Genomic DNA, 17,080 nt, shown 5'->3' on the forward strand with positions numbered 1-17,080 from the left:
TGCAGCGTTATTTTTGTACTCGGCACACCTGCCATCGCCACGCCCCCTATACAGTGGCAGCAGCAGTGCGATTTTGGCAACCGTTTGCCCCCTAGAGGGAATATTCGGGCCACTTGAATTGAATTCCATGATCTTGCCGAGAAACTCATTCATGCTAATTACCCCAAGGCACAATCAAGCTTGACTCTGATGATCTGACTCGATTGTGTGTCAATCAATTAATGTTGAAACGGTGCTGATAAGCCAGTCCTCTCCATCCCTCCGAGAACGTGGCTCTGTTTTATGGAGGTGCCGCCGATCTACATACGAGTGCGAGTACATGAGATATGGCACAAATCTTCACCAATGGGCCACCAATTAACGACGCTTGATGTGTGATTTATAACCCGTTTAATCGGATTTAGGTAATCGATGGTGTCGATTAACAAATCATTCGCACTCCAAATGATTAAGCAATTCGCTTTTTGAAATTTACACATTTACCTATTTCCAATTCAAATGAATTTATTTTGATTGGAAAGCGCGCATTTTGGTCTGGTGTGTGTATATTTTCGTATGGGAATTTCATCAGCCAGCATTTCTTTTGTTCTCTTCTCTGTTTAATGTGGAACAGTCGGTAAAGGTCAAGAAAACTGTGCATATATGTGTAGGCACATACATATTTACCTGTGAATGCCAAGAAAATCACGAGTTAAACGTTTAAATTCATTTCAATTTCTAAGTGGAAGCACGTGCTTGTGCTCGTCACGAACTGGGATTTTTCTGATACTCATATTGAAGATTTTCAATTAGATCCTCAAAACGAATACTGGCCAATGTCTGATTCCGGGAAAATTATGGTTTTCTTTGATTAAAAAGCATTGAGAATTATAACCAAATTGTACTCGTTGAGAGCTTTCTTTTGGTGTATATTATGCAACAATATGAAAATGTTATATAAGAAAGTTCCCATTAACCACGGGGGCTTATATGTATTTACATACATATGTACGTACTTCCACTTCAATTACGTCCTTCCCTTCAGCATAGGTCATCCTCTATCATCTGATCGAATATTTTTCCACGGGAACTCAACGTTGACTGCCACGTTCCAGAAGTGACGTCGTTCATGGCACCAGGGGGGATCAGGAAGCAGGGCCTGGCGCCAACACGCGACATGCGGCCCATTTTTGACGTAATTAATGTCAGCCTGACGCTGTACGAAATGTAACGACTGACCGACTTATCAGGCCTACGAATCAATCAACGGCGTGCGACTCTAGTTTGCCAACCAATCGGTGCCCCAAAGGAGGGACGAAGGGCGCGGGGCGTAATTTAAGAAGGTCACTTGACGGCAACGGGGAGAGTTTCGATTGAGGCTGGTCTACGTCATCGAACACGCTGGCGCTGCGTGACTTGAGCTGACTCTCTCTAGAGCCGCTGCAAACTGGAGTGGAGTTGGGTTGAGTTGAGTTCAGTTCGGAGACGTTCGGCTGGTACGCTGTGGGGTGTAAAGTACAGCTTGACGACTCTTCTTGGGGGTTTTCCATGCCTCGCTCGGCCGTATCATCTTCGCATTAATTACGGGGCAGCTGCTGGGGCTATCGTAATTGCCCGGCATTATCACTTGCATTTCTTCTGCGGCAGTTGAATGCACTGCGAAAAAATGGCCCAGCATTCGGATTTTGGCAATAAATCTGTCGCTTTCTGTGCTCTGCTCTGCTCTTTCACGAATGTGTGTGTTTTCACGCTGCCTACGACGATCAGCTCTTTGGAGCATGTCTCTCTGTGAACTTTGGAGCCGTTCTCGTAGATTGCCCCGATTGCCTCCAGCAGCAGAAATAAATCGCTCTTAATACTTTTTGCCCCTACACTCATCAAAACACAAAATAATTAAACCGTAAAATAATTTAAGGATTTCGAATAAATTCAGCTCAAAAGTCTGTCCAAAATATTTTGCGCACGCTTCCCTAAAGCTTTTTGAGGTTAAATGGTAGGCTCCCAAAACGTTATGCGTCAGTGCTGAAGTGCCAACTAATCAAGTGATAGGCCTCTGATCGAGGGAAGGCTTAATAACTTGATTATTAGCAATCAGCCCATGAAATGATAATTAACTAGAATATTCCATATGTTGGGAATATATTTTTTGACTGGTCATCCACATGGTTACATGGTCTAGTACTATCTTTAAGGAACACCTTTTTCACTTTTCTCTTTCTGAAATATTACGACATTTTTCATATGGTCCATTGTGTTATGTAACTCACCTAAGTCACTTTTTCTTTTAACTGTAGATGAATTTATTCTTTTTGGATTATTCCTGAATGTCCTTGAATAGTTTGTTTTTTCCTCGAAATGTTTTTTTTTTGCAATTAATCAGCACAAGAAAATCATTGTTATTATTTCACCATTTGAACTTGAACCCTTGGGAGTGACAAGCAGTTCTGTCATTAAACAAAATCAAATGTTAATTCTTTCTTTTTTCACAAGTGTTTTTCACAGATGGCACACAAGAAATCGTGCTTCTTGATAATATATAACAATGTATGGTCTCCAAATTTGTATTTTCTTGTTTCTTGTACTTTAAAAAACCTTTTTGTTTTGTTTGGTCCGATCGATCAGAACGTCTGCGTGTGAATAATTTGACGATGGCCGGCAGCAACCGTAAAGGCTGCCCTGGTCTGGTTGGATGGTGTGGTATGGTATGGCATGGGTATGGCATGGGTATGCTCTGCTCTGGCTGGGATGTGTTGGGCGATGCGCAATTTTTGTATTCGGCGTGGCTTCCATCAAGCCGGAGAGAGGGTGCCAGCGAGAGAGCGAGATAGAGAGAGAGAGAGAGAGATATCGCGAGAGAGAGAGCAGTGAAGTGATAAGACGAGACTGGGCCCTCTCTGGATGACTTCGTGACAGCGATCCGAAATACGGTTGGAGCTTCGAGGCGGTCGTTCCGCTTGTCGTCGTTGGTCGTCGGTCGGCGGTCGCCTCCTGCCTGGAGCACCCACACCTCACTCAAAACGTGACCTGACGTCGCTCGTCGTCTGGTCGTAGTCATCGCCTGGACTGGGAGTCCAATGTTGGGGCTACTCTGCTGTGCTGCTTGAACCAGTCCAAAGTTCACGCTGGCCACCAAGTGTCTGATAGCGGGCATTTCTCCTATGAGTTCCCAGCGCTTTCCCCTGATAGGTTTCGTTTTCGTTTTCATTCGCTGCCTTCTGATCGATTCATTCGGGCCAATTTATGGCCAGCGTTTATGACGTTCTTGAGGTTTCTTGTTTATGGATTGTGTTCGATTCGTTTCGATTTGCTATTACCATCGATTAGCATGGATGAACGTATAATAGAGTTTTCACGTCCGTGGGGCATGACTATGGGCCTACATTATGTAGATTATGTTCTTGTTCGTGTTTCAGTTTCAGTTTCAGACCACATGCCAATTGACTGATTAGATCTATCTCTGTTTTTGCTTGCCTTGATACATTCAAGCGTTCACCTCAACTACAATGTGATGGAATGTTTCTAGTAATCGGCAATTACCTCCTATAGCGGCGTACTACTACTACGTCCTGTACTGCTTCACTCAGAAACGAACACTTTATTGCTCCCAGCGTACAGCTGTGGCGCGTGTGCTAAAAAACACATCACATAAAGCTCGGCTTATCATGGCCGTGTCTCTGGTAAGAGTGTATTTCCTGTAGATCGCATTTAAATCCACAAATAATTCCTATTATTGTTTTTTTTTGCGTTTTACTTTCACTTTACCCAACATGTTTCGGTTCTAAAACATCTCTTGCAGGTCCACTGTATATCGATAAATTGAACAAAAAATCATTCTTGGGTGAAATCTTTACAAGTGTATTCACTATATGTATTACACGCATGAATACTGAAAGAACCTTGCTCGTCTAGACTATGCCATTGATGCTGATCACGAACACACATATATTGCACATCGATTTGCAATTGCTTCCTTATCTGTTTGGCAAACTTCAGCACCTAAGAAGTATACCCCAACGAAGAGTAAATTAGTACGCACACCCACTAACCCTTGCCGATTGTGCAAAAAATACAAGAAAATGGGACACGAAAATAGAGTTCTGTAAGCAAGTTGAATTTATTGTACCGCAGTCATTTTTGGGTTGATAGGTTAGATTGAAGGCTGTCAGCACAAAGTCTTCTGATTACAGAGGATTTCTTGTTGACAACCGGAAAGTAGCCAGACATAATAAGCACACATCTACATCTACATATACTTTCTGATAACCATTGATAACACCCACGACTTTCGATTTTATAATTAAGCGCAAAACAAAGAAATTTAATTTCTAAAAAATATAATTATTGGAGCGCACATTCATCAAAGAACTGTCTTCTCGGAACTTAATTAATGGCTAAAGTTCTCTAGGACTATCTACTAGAACGGATCTTCTGTGTAGCAAATACGATTTTTTAATTATGTCAGCTACAAATTTCGCTTAGATTGAGATTCGGCGCAGCATCATAATTAGCTACCGATCGAACTTCGTTTTAACTGAATGCATCTAGGATAGCCCTGGGAAATTATGCTATTAATTGTTATATTCAATAGCAAATGTGTGATTTTTTCATTCCTCGTCCAGCCCTGGAGAGAATAATGTCCAAGCAATTATCGCACATTTGATTTCACAACATATCGCTCGATGATAGCCGATCAAAGAGCGCTAAAGAGATACACACGCATCGCAAAAGCTATTAATATTGGATGAATCATCGGAATGACCAGGCGGTCGAATTTTTGGGCTTTTGGCCGTACAGGTGCTGTCCCAATGGTGGTCAACAGACATGCGGTCAGAGCGTGAATCCTGGTCCGGGCGCAAAAGATATCTGTAATTGAAAGCAGCAAAAAATGTGGTGTACTCGCATGTGGTGTTTGAAATTAATTAAAAACTCTGTCGAAGCGAGGCTCTTTAATCAGTACACTGGGGAAACTTTCCATGAATTTTGTACAATATAAAACAATTGAAATGAAGAGGAGTAAGGGCGAGCCATGAACGATATTGAACAAGATGGATTGAGAACTTGGACCCTGGACCCACTGCAGTCGCGATGGCAGTCGCAGCCCCAGTCCCAGTCCCAGTCCAGCCAGAAGAGCAGACTGCTGGGCTAGACGACACAATCGATTATTTTGAAATTGAGATGCGAGAAGGGGTATATTTAGATTTTCTCGAGACCAAAGTCCATCACTTACGAGTCATGTGCCGAACGTGTGAACCATTTCGAGATCTGAGCCCAAATACGAATTTATCGAATCGTATTCCGCTCAATTCCCTCAATCATCTGGCTGCAGTAAAGAGCAATTAATACGAATTGTCGAGGAACACGCATGCAGCTCGTGTCTGCCAGAATTTCGAGAGAGGGCCAGGGCCAGTCGTCACAGATGATGCACAGATCTCTTGGAACGCTAAACGGTGACGTGACCGTCGGCGTACCATTTAATTATTTTCCTTGCTTTTTTTGCATATGTTAAAAATATAAAACCACTTCTATATTTAGCACATATGCTACGCATTTATCCCCTTACCACAATTGAATGACTGGTGCGGACAGTTCCGCCTTATGCGCCGACTGGTGCCACATGTCGTGCATTAGTTGGAGAGATGCTAATTGCCAAAATGTATCTCTCAATTTGGTTGGTGGGAAGAACGTAAGTTAGGTTGTGTTTTTAAATAATATAATTTAAACATTATCTCGAAAGATTTTCAATGTTCCCCAAGCTCGTTGGATGGGCTTGCATAATTGACCTTTGTAATCCAATTGGAGCTCTGAGTGATTCACACGTTTCGATGGTAAAACAAAGTCTAAGCTTGACCGAATTATCAGTTGTCAAATGAGTAGGCACCCCAAGTTTTGCAAAACGATTAAAACACCAACACAATTGCGTATGCAGAAGTCGATTATGTACCGAAGATAAGGCAGTCATCGAAAAGGAAATGAATAAAGTCAGGGATTATATATGTTAATAGCTAATGCCAAAAGCAAAGAAAAAAACAACAGAAACAATTAAAAGGCATGTGTAGCCTTGTCATAACCTCGTTGATACCAACAAATTAAAGGAAAAATCCAATCGAAACTGATTGGTGGAATCTAATCTTGCGATGCAGTCCATTAGTTGAGAATAACAAAAAAAGTCATACACATTTATGAGCATATCCCTAGATTATCTGATTAGGAAAGCTCTGGGCCAAGCCCCAACCCCTGCTGAATCGATCCGGATTGTGTACATATATTTTTGATGACACAGCACCTCAATTGCAATAGCCCGGCTGAGGCTGCGGCTGAGGCTGCGGCTGAGGCTGCGGCTGAGGCTGAGCGCGTGCCGCGGTATCTTATCTGGCATTGTTGGGAGCAAGTTCAAGTGCCAACTGGTGATTCCCCACTCCCCAGTGCGTGAGCATGTTTACATTTTGTTCTTCGCCTCAACACGGATCGCATTGGGCTAATCAATCATGCCGATCGTTATTTCGAATGTACGAAGACCGGACGAGCACTTGGCTGTGATGGTCGTTTAATTAACTTCAGTGCCTATTACTGATTGCCGGAGAAGTGCCCGGGGAAATCCAAACGATAAACGATATGGAAAATCACGACCCACAATGGTGGCCCAGTATGGCTCCCCGACTGATAGAGGCGTGTAGTCAATCACCTTTTCGTATCGTGATTTATTGGCTAGGTCACAAAGGATTTCTAACCATTAATTAATGGGAATGCCTAGGTTCCAATTAAATTACACACTTTTCAATATTTCGTAATACTTTTTTCATTTAATTTTTTTTTAATTCAGTTTCTTTTGTTTTTTATCCCGCTTTCTTCTGCTCTTCTGTTCTCATTTTATGTATTTATAATATTATTAGTTGTTCTTCTTCCTGTTTCGTGTTGTATTAATCTTAATTTGGTTTTAATTGCATTATTTAAGTATTACCATTTACTTATAAGTTTCGGTTTATAATTAGAATAATGAGCAAGTTTATATTAATTTATAATTAGTTTATGTATGTATGCGCTTTTCTTCTTCCTTTTTTTTTTGTAGGTGTGTTTTTGTTTCTTTGTATCTTAATAGTTAGGTTTTTCTCAATGCGTGAATGTTTTCCTCTTCCTTTTCCTTTTATTTTACTAATTTTTTAATAGTATTTCCGCTTGCCTTGTCTTTAAACTATTAGGTGAAATTCTTTGTAGACTTTTCCATACAAAAAAAAAAAACATAAGCTTTGTCTATAAGTGTGTGTGTGTGTTTGTGTATCAATGTTTTTATTTAATTGTCGAAAAAAAAGTAATGTTTTTTCGGCTTTTCCAAATTGTAAGCTTCCAAAGTGTCTGTCGTTAATTATTTAATTTTTATATCTTTTTGGGGGGTTTCTGGAATATACAGATATAAGTATGTATTTATGTATATGATGAATTATATGTGTATACACAATTATATGTATTTCTTACACCATTTTGCATTAAACATTTATATTTTCAATTCTCATAATGACAAATTTAATGAAACAACAATTTCTCTCACTTATTTAAAAGTTGCTTTAGTTTTTCGGCCTCAATATTTATATTTCAATGCCTCGACAACAATAACAGAATTTATTTACTTTGAATACTTTTATTGATAGAATGACTTGAGTTTGAAATAACGTTTGTTAGTCAGTAACTGTTCACTAATTATACATGAATGTATGCGTAGTTCTTTTCGTTTCGTTTCGTTTCTTTTAATTTAATTTTCTCTCCTTGTTTTTTCACTTGGTCTTATTTTAAACACTGAGTTTGGCAATTGAAAACAAACAAAAATTAAATAAAATAAACAAAAATCAAGAGTTGCAAATTAGGATGGTATTACTTCCCGGAAGGGGTTAGTTTCTCTGTGTATGTGGAATGTCGGAAGATAGAATAGAAGGATCAGTGGTATTACGTGTTCTATATAGTCTGTAATTATGTTTTTTTTTTGTTTTTGTCATTTTGGTTTCGGTTTGCTTTATATAAACGTTTTATATAGAAAGGTGCTTGTATATAAGGTTTATAGAGAGCAAAAGTATGTTGTTTTCATTATAATTATAGTTCATTTTTGTTTCGATCGATTTGGTTTTGTTTTAGCAAAAAGCACGATTTCCAAAAAGCAAAAATCGCATTGTCAAAAATTTGATTTAATTCGTAAGTTAATAATGGTAGTTTCGTTTATGTTTTCTTTTTTCATTCCATTAAGACCAATAAATATTACTTTGGTTTTGCATTTTGCAATATACTCGTATTCATATGCCTTTAGAAAATTATGGACTACACATACAAACATTCGATTTTTTTATAAAAATAAACAAACATAGAAAATGTTGCAGAACATTATTACTTGTTATTTGTAGTTTTTGTATAGATTTTCGTATTTTTTTTCGGTTTTTTTGCTTCAATTGTATTTTGATATGGAATCTTTTGTTTTCGCAAAAAGTTAAATACATAAACATGTATATTAGTTTCGAGTTGAAGTTAGGTGAAGGAATTAAATGCAATTTTACAGTGGATTAGTTGCACGAATACAATGAGAGAGAGAGTGAGAGATAGAGCGGGGGAGTGATGGACTACACATGCTCTAAATGGATGATATGGATAGAGAGGGAGAACAGGTCGAGTTATGATCGTTTTCCAATGTCCTTTTGCTTACATTAAGTTTTATCGGTATAATAACACTGTCTCTACTGTCCCAGCACACGCTCTCTCACATCCCTCCCCTGCCAACCTGCTATTTAATGTCAGTCAATGTCCTCAGCCATACACACATACTCACACACAAAGTCACTCTGATACAGATCAAGCATACGCATACGCACTGCTTTCCCACATCACGCAATCCTCGTCGCACTTCAGCCATACTTTCATCTGAACCCTCGACATCGTTATCGTTATCGTCATCGTCATCGTCAACGTTTAACAAACAGCTCTTAGGAGTACGACTTACAATTGATTATTATGGTTAAGTTGTGTATTCAAGTATTATTACATATTTATATAAATATTCTGCTAATATTCATCTAATGCTTGTATGGATTTTGTTTCCGTTTGTTCTGTGGTCGCCGCTGACGCTGCTACGGCTCCTAACTAGCTAAATTATCTAGAACTCTATGTGTGTACGAATGTTCTCCGGGTTCGCTGCCATCTCTGCCCCGTCTGCCCCAGCTTATAGCTGTGCGTACGAAGTAGAACGAGCCACTTAAAGTTGTTCATGCTTGGTTAATGAGTTTTCGAGTTAAATATATGATTAGCATATATATATATATTTACTTTTACTTTTACTTTTACTTTTATATTTGTATTTGTATTTGTTTTTTCCTTTTTTGTTTTATTTAAGCAATAGTTATTGAGTTATAAATTGTTTTACTTTGGTTTTTTTTGTTAAGTATTTTAATGGAAGACATTTTTTATACAAGTTTAAGACACAGAAAATACTCTTTCTTTATATATTTTATAGGTTTGTTTGTGTCGAGTGTAGAGTGTATGTGTGTAGGTGTGTGTGGGGGTGTAGATGATGTGTGATTATGTACGTGTTTTGAGTGATCTTTCTTTATACCTCAAATAGTTTGCTTTTACTTGCTTTATGTGTTTCGTAGTAGAGAAAAGTATTTTTTTGTTTTTGTTACTGGCCAAATCGTGATCGATATGTAAATTTCTTTAGATTAGAAGAACAGAAATAACATTAAATCAAAAGTCATGCATATTTAGTTTATACAATTTTGGAACTAAAACATAATTTTATCTGTTAGATACATTTTTTTTGTTCTTTAGCTTTTCTCTGCCACCGCTCCTGTTGCTTTTTATAAGAAATTATGTTTGTATAAAAGTGTATATAAAATAAATGATTATTTTTCGTTTGGTTTTTTGGGTTGTTTCGTTTCGTTCGCTGCAAAACTAATTGAATATTTGTTTTATAAATTATTATTACATACTAGTATATATTTATACTCGTACTCTTCATCATATTTGTGTTTTTATTGCTGTTCAAAAAAGGCTGTCACCCATATATGAACTCATTTGTGCAGATTCATGTCTGCGATATGAACTGTACTGTCTACAACTTTGCTTTGCTTTGGTTTTTGTTTGGTTTTTTCTGTGATTTTGTTTATACATTGCTGCCTGGTTGCTTTTCAAGTCTTCCGTTTGTTCAGTGAATTCTCCTTTATGTTTTGTTGTAAAATACTCGTACATAATACTTGATATCTTGTGCGTTCGCAGTTGAGTGCCAAATGGAACTCCATATTTCTCTTCAAGTTGTAAGACTGACAAAAAGGAAAAACTTGTTCTTGAATGGAATATTTTTCGGTAGGAATTTTGTTCATATTGAATACTTTCTCATACTATTTACACAAACCGATTGACAGCTTTTTTCCCCATCATATGTTTAATTCAGTGAGTGCTCGTAACTATTTGCTTTTGCTCGTATTTGGGGAAATCAATGGGCTAAACTAGGAGGGGAGGAAACAAAGCTCGCTCTAGAAAGTATTTATGTATCCTTGACTAAATAATTTGATTTTAATTGTTCCGCTCCATTCCGCTTATTGCACAAACACATGCGGAAATTGGGGTTTAGCTAACGATTTCTCTAATTGTGCACGGATATCCTCTCCTGCCAAATTATTGTCTACAAACATATGGATATTAACTCGTTAGTGTAACGTTTGCTTTTGCTTTTGCTTTTGCTTTTGCGTATTTCTAAATAAATATTATTAATGTTTACTTTCGCTCTTTGGCCTTGCAAAGAACGCCTTCAAATCAACAAAACTTAAATCCGTTTTCCTCTCCTTGCGAACCATTTGGATTACAGAAAAACTCTATCTCCGCGACTGCAGCAGGTCCTCCAACTCGTTCTCGTCCTCGTGCCCGCTTAGTACTCATATCACGCGTTGGACAGCACAAAGGTCACCGTCACCATCAGAATGTGGGCCACGATCACCGAGATGGACATGTGACTTAGGTTGCTGCCACGCCCACATTGCTGTATCTCAATCTCCTCGGGATGGTAGTTGATGCACTTCCTGGGCCGGCGGCGAGCCTCTTGCTCCTGTGTCTGGCGCCTCGTGCTGCAAGCACCTAGAATGCCACCAGAAATGGAGATCAATCAAAACTTCTAGGGTATGATAAGTGCGCCAAAATACTCACCCACAACGCCGGACTCCTCCAAGGGCTCAATGTCCAGCTGCTTGGAGCCACACGGACACAGAGTGTCCACCACCAGAAGAATGAGATTGCTGTGCGGGATCTTCTGGACGCTGAACGGGCGCTCGCAGCCAGAGACGTGGCAATTGGTCAGTTTCCCCTGGAAGAGGGTTTATGTAAGATTAAACTTGGACGTACGCCTGTGGTGTGATGTCTCTTACCTTCAGTGGATTGTTCTGGCCGCCCTGCGTTAGTCGCTCCGGCTGCAGCATGTAGAGATCCGTGCGCAGATCGCACCTTCTCGCGTTCTGAGGATCTGGAGCAAATCGTGGACCGACATGGGGCTTGTGCACCTTGGGAGGTGGCGTTGTGTACTCCTAGAAAAGAAACAGATGAGACTGGAAATATTATTAAATAAACACAATCTTACCACATCTGCTGTGGTGAAGAACTCATCCATTTCCTGATCCACTGGCAAGCCGTAGTCATTGTCAAAATTATCGTATTCATCAGAATAATTGTTCTCAACAAAGACAACATCCTCGTTATCATAGGTGTACTCATCCTGCGGCCAGGCACGCAGCCTTGCCGGCATAAAGGACAGCCAGGTGGCACTCAGGGCCACCAAATGGTTAAAGAACCAAGAGCCCAAGCGATTTGGTTTCAGAATGCCACCAGCAGCCGTATACGGATTGTCCGCATCGGAGCACACACCCTGAAAGTCGTTGACGGTCACTCGCTTGTAGATGCGATCCTGCACCAGCGAGTCCATAATGGTGCCATCGATCTGGCCGAAGAACTTGCCCGTGTGCTCCATCTCCTCGGAGATGATCACGAACCCGCTGTTGTCCAGCACATAGCAGTCTAGATTATCCGAGGCGCAGGTTCTCTTGCAGCCCGATGCACTCGCTGCGGTGCACTGAAAAACAAAGCATTCTCTTCAGTATAAATGTACAGATCACAAAACCCACTATGTGCACTCACAGTTGAGGTGATATTTATAAAGTGCTTGGCCAAGGAATCGTGCTGGAATTGCAGGCCCACAACACCTGCTGGGGCCTTGTGGCCGCGATGCTCCACGAATATGGCATGGGATGCAGTGACCAGAGTGGCATTCGACTTGATGGCATAGCCGGAGCCAAAGGGCACACTGTACACGAAACTATCCGGCTCCACCGCGTGCTGATCTATGGCCCGTTTATACCACGATGTGTCCATGGCCCTCACGTTATCCTCGCTGAAGTGGCTGTAACAGATAAACAGGGAATCTTGTTGAAAATCAATGTCAAGCCAGGCAATCGTTGACTTACGGCTCCGGTGTATCTTCGGGCCTCTTGATGTGATCAATCCAACGCAGAAGACCCGAGCGAGTGGCCACAAAGGAGGTGGCGACCAAAAACTTCGAATAGCCTTGCCTATGGGAAAGGAAAAGAAGCAACTTAATATCCTCGTATTGATATCATTTTAATTGTCTTAGGGTCAGCGTTAAAGTAGAAGTTTTCAGATAACAATTTCTAGGGGATTGTGTTCAAGCCTGCTCCGTGATGTGGCTGGTCCTCAAAAGCGATTGCATTGTTCAAACACTACTCGAACTTTGAACTCGATACAAATTACTCTTCCATTTACCTCTTGAGAATAGCCATCAATGTGGCGATGGGACTATAGAAATTGATCAAGTAAAATGTTTGTGCATTTAAAATTGAAATTGTAAATTAAATGTACATAAATTATTTGCAGTGGGGGAAAGAATATTTTCATTATGGTTATTTTGTATAATGTGTAGGGGGAGAGGGGGAGTGCAGAAATATAGCAAAGAAACGGAAAGTTTGGTTTTGCCATCAAAGAAAATAGAGTGGGGAAAATGTACGCAGAGAGAAAATGGTTTTTGTGCTTTAGTGAAGTTTTTAAATAAAACAAACAATCAATTTCAAACAATCAATAAAACAACGAAAAAATTTAATTGTTTTAACTGCTTTAGAAATTGGAAATTTCTTTAAAAATTTCTTTAAAAAAAATATATTTTTTAAACACACTTTAAACAAAAATAAACCAAAATTTACTTATAAAATAATACACAAAAATTTCATGATTTTTACGTTTAAACTATTTTTAAAATTAAAAATAAATTTTTTAAAACTATTTTTAATTATTAAAAAAATAATAACTATTTATTCAAGAGACTTCAAGTGTTCTTGCCCCATTAAAGTGGGCTTCAACAGAAGCGAAACAAAAAATTCAACTGAATTAAACTTAAAATGTAAAGAAGAAAACTGATTGAGAACTTACTGCTTATCCTCCTTGCCGTTGGAGCTGCTTGTTGTATTCCTGTCGAGACCATCGGTGACCATGGCATCACGCACCAAGCTCTGGATGAGGGTTCGATCGCAAAAGTAAGGCTCAGCCTTGCGAGAACCCTGAGCATTCAGATGCTGTGACCCAAAGTGGCTCGATCCGGGCGAATTGCCGTTGGAGCCACTGTGCATGTTGTGATGTGGCTGCGGCGACTTGGGTCGAACCTGGCATTGAAACGATTAAGAGATTATTGAAATGACACACAGCAGAGAGCCCCTCATGTAGCCCAGCCTCAAGTTCGATTGCTTACCGACATCCACTTCCAACCAGGGCGTCCGGCGCGAGCCAGAAAATGCAATACCTGCTCCTCAGGTGACCCAAAGCTGGGCTCTTGATCGCGTGACGAATACTCGCCGGAGCTCTCGCGCTCCTTCTCCAAGTCGCTGACGCTATTGTACTCGCAGTACACCCACTCGGGATGTACGCGCCAGTTGTCTCCCTTAAAGTATTCGGTAACTAGAAGACAGAGCGTTAGTCGAGGATGCGTTGACGTGCATTGCATGTATTAACTCACCATTGTTACGCGAATGCCGGATCTCTTGCTGGGAGACTAACTCGTGGCTACCGTATTTCTCCGGGAGCACAATAGCCAGCGTGAAAGGTGTGTCCTCGATGGGGCCATAGAAGTAGCGATGCGTTCGAGTCGAGACACGCTTGACCTCATCGTAATGGTTGAGGACGGTGAACTCGGTTTCGCCCTCCTTGGGTCGAATCATGTCACCGCGCATCTGAAAGGAAATATTTCTGTAGCTTGCTTCTCGTTTAGCTTCTCGCATTCATACACACCTCACTGAGCAGATTTTTGTTCATTTCCACGATCTCGTGATCGTTGCCAATTTCCGTTTCCGGCAGTTCCAACTCCGTGATGTCGACTGAGGCGTATTTCGGCTTGAGCTGATCGATGTACTGGTTGCCATCGCCCAGCGGACGCAGGTCGGGATGGTAGAGCACTCGCCCATTGTTATCGACGATAAACGAATACGCATTCGGTCCCAGCTTGTGTTGGGGTATAACCTTGCGTATCTCTTCGATGGGCACATCGGTGCCCACAACGCCCAGCAGATTGGCAACGCGCACCGAATGGTTTCGTCTATCGAAGACCGGAGTTGAAACTGTCGTGACCAGGCGTCGCTGGTACTCCGAGTCCCGCCCCAGGCCGCCAGATTTGCCGGCCACAAACACGGGACTCCAGTGCACCGGATGATCCGCCTGGTACATGATCATGGGCCGGGCCATAACCAAAGCGTAGTCGATCACTTTCCGTCGCGCCTCCTCGTAGTCATTGATCTGGACGAAGAAGCCCTTGTTGGAGCAGGCCATGTCGTGCAGATTGCTCCGACTGCTCGAGTCGCTGCCAATCAGATAGGTGAAGATCCTCACGGGCATATGCGGCCAGTTGTACTGCTTGATGATGTCCTTGTGCGACTCCGAAGTGCTCTCCGTGATCAGCATGATGGCCTGATTGCATTGACTCCCCGAACCGGATTGATTGTACTACAAGAGAGAGGGTAAGGGTTAGGCACATCACTCTGAGACTGAGGCGGAGCTTACCTTATGCAGCAGACTGAAGGCATACTCCAGGCCAGCTGTGAAGTTGGCCGTGTCCTGCAGCTTGATGGCCTTCACCGCTGACTTGATCTCCTGTATGTTGTCGGGTGTGGCACGAACCATGCGATCCTTAAAGCATGGCACGGGCGCCTTCACCACCTCCGAGAATGTGATCAGGTTCACAAAGTCATCTTCTCCAAGGGTATCCAGAATGTTGAAGGCCGTGGCCATGCCAAGGTCAAAGGACTTCTCCGACATGCTGGACGAGGCATCCAATAGAATCATCTGAAAAGCAAGGCTGTTAGCTGTTCAGTCTTTACTTGGGTTGGGGATATACTCACAATATCCTTGGGCGAGGAGGCGGCCTGGACAAACCAGTTGTGGGTGCGAAAGTCGTGAATGAGTTTGCTGCCCTTTGAGCCCTCGGGGGGCCAGGCCGTGCCCGGGAAGCGACGCAGGAAGCCCGATGATGAGCCAAAGTATTGCCATGACAATGCCGGATCTTGCTCTAAGTTGTTCTGGAACAGTGGGTCCAAGTGGGCGCTCCACTGCAGTGCCGACTTCACGTCCGTCTCATCCAAATCGACGCCGTGCGGCACCAGAATCGAGCTTAGACTGAGATTGACCGGGAGGCGTTCGAAGCGTCGCATGAACCGTATATCCATATGACGTGCTCCGTCCGCCAGCTTGCCATCGGCATTATACTCGTTGATTCGCCTCGCATCGTAGTGCTGCTGCGGTCCCCCCAGGGGTGCCTCTGCCTGTCCCTGGCCGTCCATCTCGGAGAGGGCCGCCTGCTCGGCCGAGTCCATCAGGCGCTGGAAGTAACGAAAGGAAAGGCACGAAAAGGATGCTCCCATCAATCCTGTATAAATATTTCTCTTTTACATTCCGCAGGGGCCTGGCAGGCGGCAAACTTGGGCAAGTTTTTCCCGCTTTATGCAATTTATTCTCTTGCTCAAGTCTTAAATTGCACAAAGCGAAGGAAGAGTTTGCTCTGCTTTGCTTCGTTTTTGCTTTCTTTTAACCAACTTTTAGTTCGAGTGTGTGTGCGTGAATGTGGGTGGTGTGTCTCTGTGTGTATGGGTGGATTGCAATTCAAAGCACTGGGAAATCGGTAAGGGGAATATCGAGAATGCACAGTGTGTTCAAACCAGACAGCCCAGAAGGTCTCTTCAAGCATTAAGCACAAAGTTCAGATACTCATTTAGTGGAGCATACTTTGGGGCATAAGAACACGAGCCAAAATCGAGCCATCAGGAAGTTGTATTTAAGCTAACAGCAAAATATTTTCCAATGGATAGTCCAACACTTAATCCAAAACCAAGTTTAAACTTTGGTCGGCCCACTGTATGCACTTTCATAAGACACAAACAAGAACTTTAGCTGCAGCGAAATTAGACTCAAAGTGGGGGCTGAGGCTGGGGCTGACTCTGGCTAAAAAGGAGCACCAACACCTGCAGTCATAGACAGTGGAGGGGACTCGCTCTTTCAAACAGGAACAAGCCTGACTGCACCTGAAGATGCTGCAGAGAAGACTCGAGCTGCCAGGCTGCCCCGCTGCACCGCTGCATGTGGGTGCATTGAAATAGTTCAACTACTTCTTCACAATGGCAAAGGCAAGAAGGAAAGACATAAGAAGTAAAATAAAAATGCTTAAGCTTGATGCTCTCGGGCATAGAATAGACCTAGTCCAGGCGGAGTCTGAAGAAGATTTCAATGTAAATTGGCTGCCGTTGGCCAAAACGCTGGCACCACGGGAATGTGTCAGCGGCTTAGACAAATGGCCACAGGCTGGAGTATGGCTCAGAGGTAGACACCAGCACGTACCGACTCCGACTCCAACTCCATCTCAAACTTCTGGGAAAGAAAGTTGTTGCACTGAGAAGTTTATTTTTCAGGTGAGCTTCGCTCAGCTCTCGACTGCTGAAGTTATTTGCACATTTTTCGAGCGTTCAAATTAGTTAAGGAGACTTAAAGTTTGGCCAAAAAGGTGTTGAGTAGCAAGCTAGTTAAGCCATTAAATAATAAACAC

At 42.0% G+C, this 17,080-nt stretch overlaps 1 protein-coding gene across 2 annotated transcripts in view; it reads right to left on the reverse strand.

The window, feature by feature from the left end:
• Positions 1 to 6,814: 6,814 nt before the first annotated feature.
• LOC117584124 (voltage-dependent calcium channel subunit alpha-2/delta-3) overlaps positions 6,815 to 17,080 on the reverse strand; it is a 34,972-nt gene continuing 24,706 nt past the window's right edge. Inside the window, exons 4-16 of one of the 2 annotated variants that reach the window (XM_034272876.1) lie at positions 15,387 to 15,863; positions 15,049 to 15,330; positions 14,284 to 14,991; positions 14,012 to 14,225; positions 13,748 to 13,953; positions 13,432 to 13,661; positions 12,772 to 12,804; positions 12,456 to 12,560; positions 12,130 to 12,391; positions 11,576 to 12,064; positions 11,367 to 11,522; positions 11,149 to 11,305; positions 6,815 to 11,079 (exon numbers count right to left, since the gene is read on the reverse strand). In XM_034272876.1, coding sequence (XP_034128767.1) covers positions 10,886 to 11,079; positions 11,149 to 11,305; positions 11,367 to 11,522; positions 11,576 to 12,064; positions 12,130 to 12,391; positions 12,456 to 12,560; positions 12,772 to 12,804; positions 13,432 to 13,661; positions 13,748 to 13,953; positions 14,012 to 14,225; positions 14,284 to 14,991; positions 15,049 to 15,330; positions 15,387 to 15,863 — 3,513 coding nt within the window. In that variant the 3' untranslated portion in view covers positions 6,815 to 10,885. The remainder of the gene's footprint in view (positions 11,080 to 11,148; positions 11,306 to 11,366; positions 11,523 to 11,575; positions 12,065 to 12,129; positions 12,392 to 12,455; positions 12,561 to 12,771; positions 12,805 to 13,431; positions 13,662 to 13,747; positions 13,954 to 14,011; positions 14,226 to 14,283; positions 14,992 to 15,048; positions 15,331 to 15,386; positions 15,864 to 17,080) is intronic. The other variant, XM_034272877.1, reaches the window with a different exon arrangement.

Source organism: Drosophila guanche, unplaced genomic scaffold (genome assembly GCF_900245975.1).
Source record: "Drosophila guanche unplaced genomic scaffold, DGUA_6, whole genome shotgun sequence".
Taxonomy (NCBI): domain Eukaryota; kingdom Metazoa; phylum Arthropoda; class Insecta; order Diptera; family Drosophilidae; genus Drosophila; species Drosophila guanche.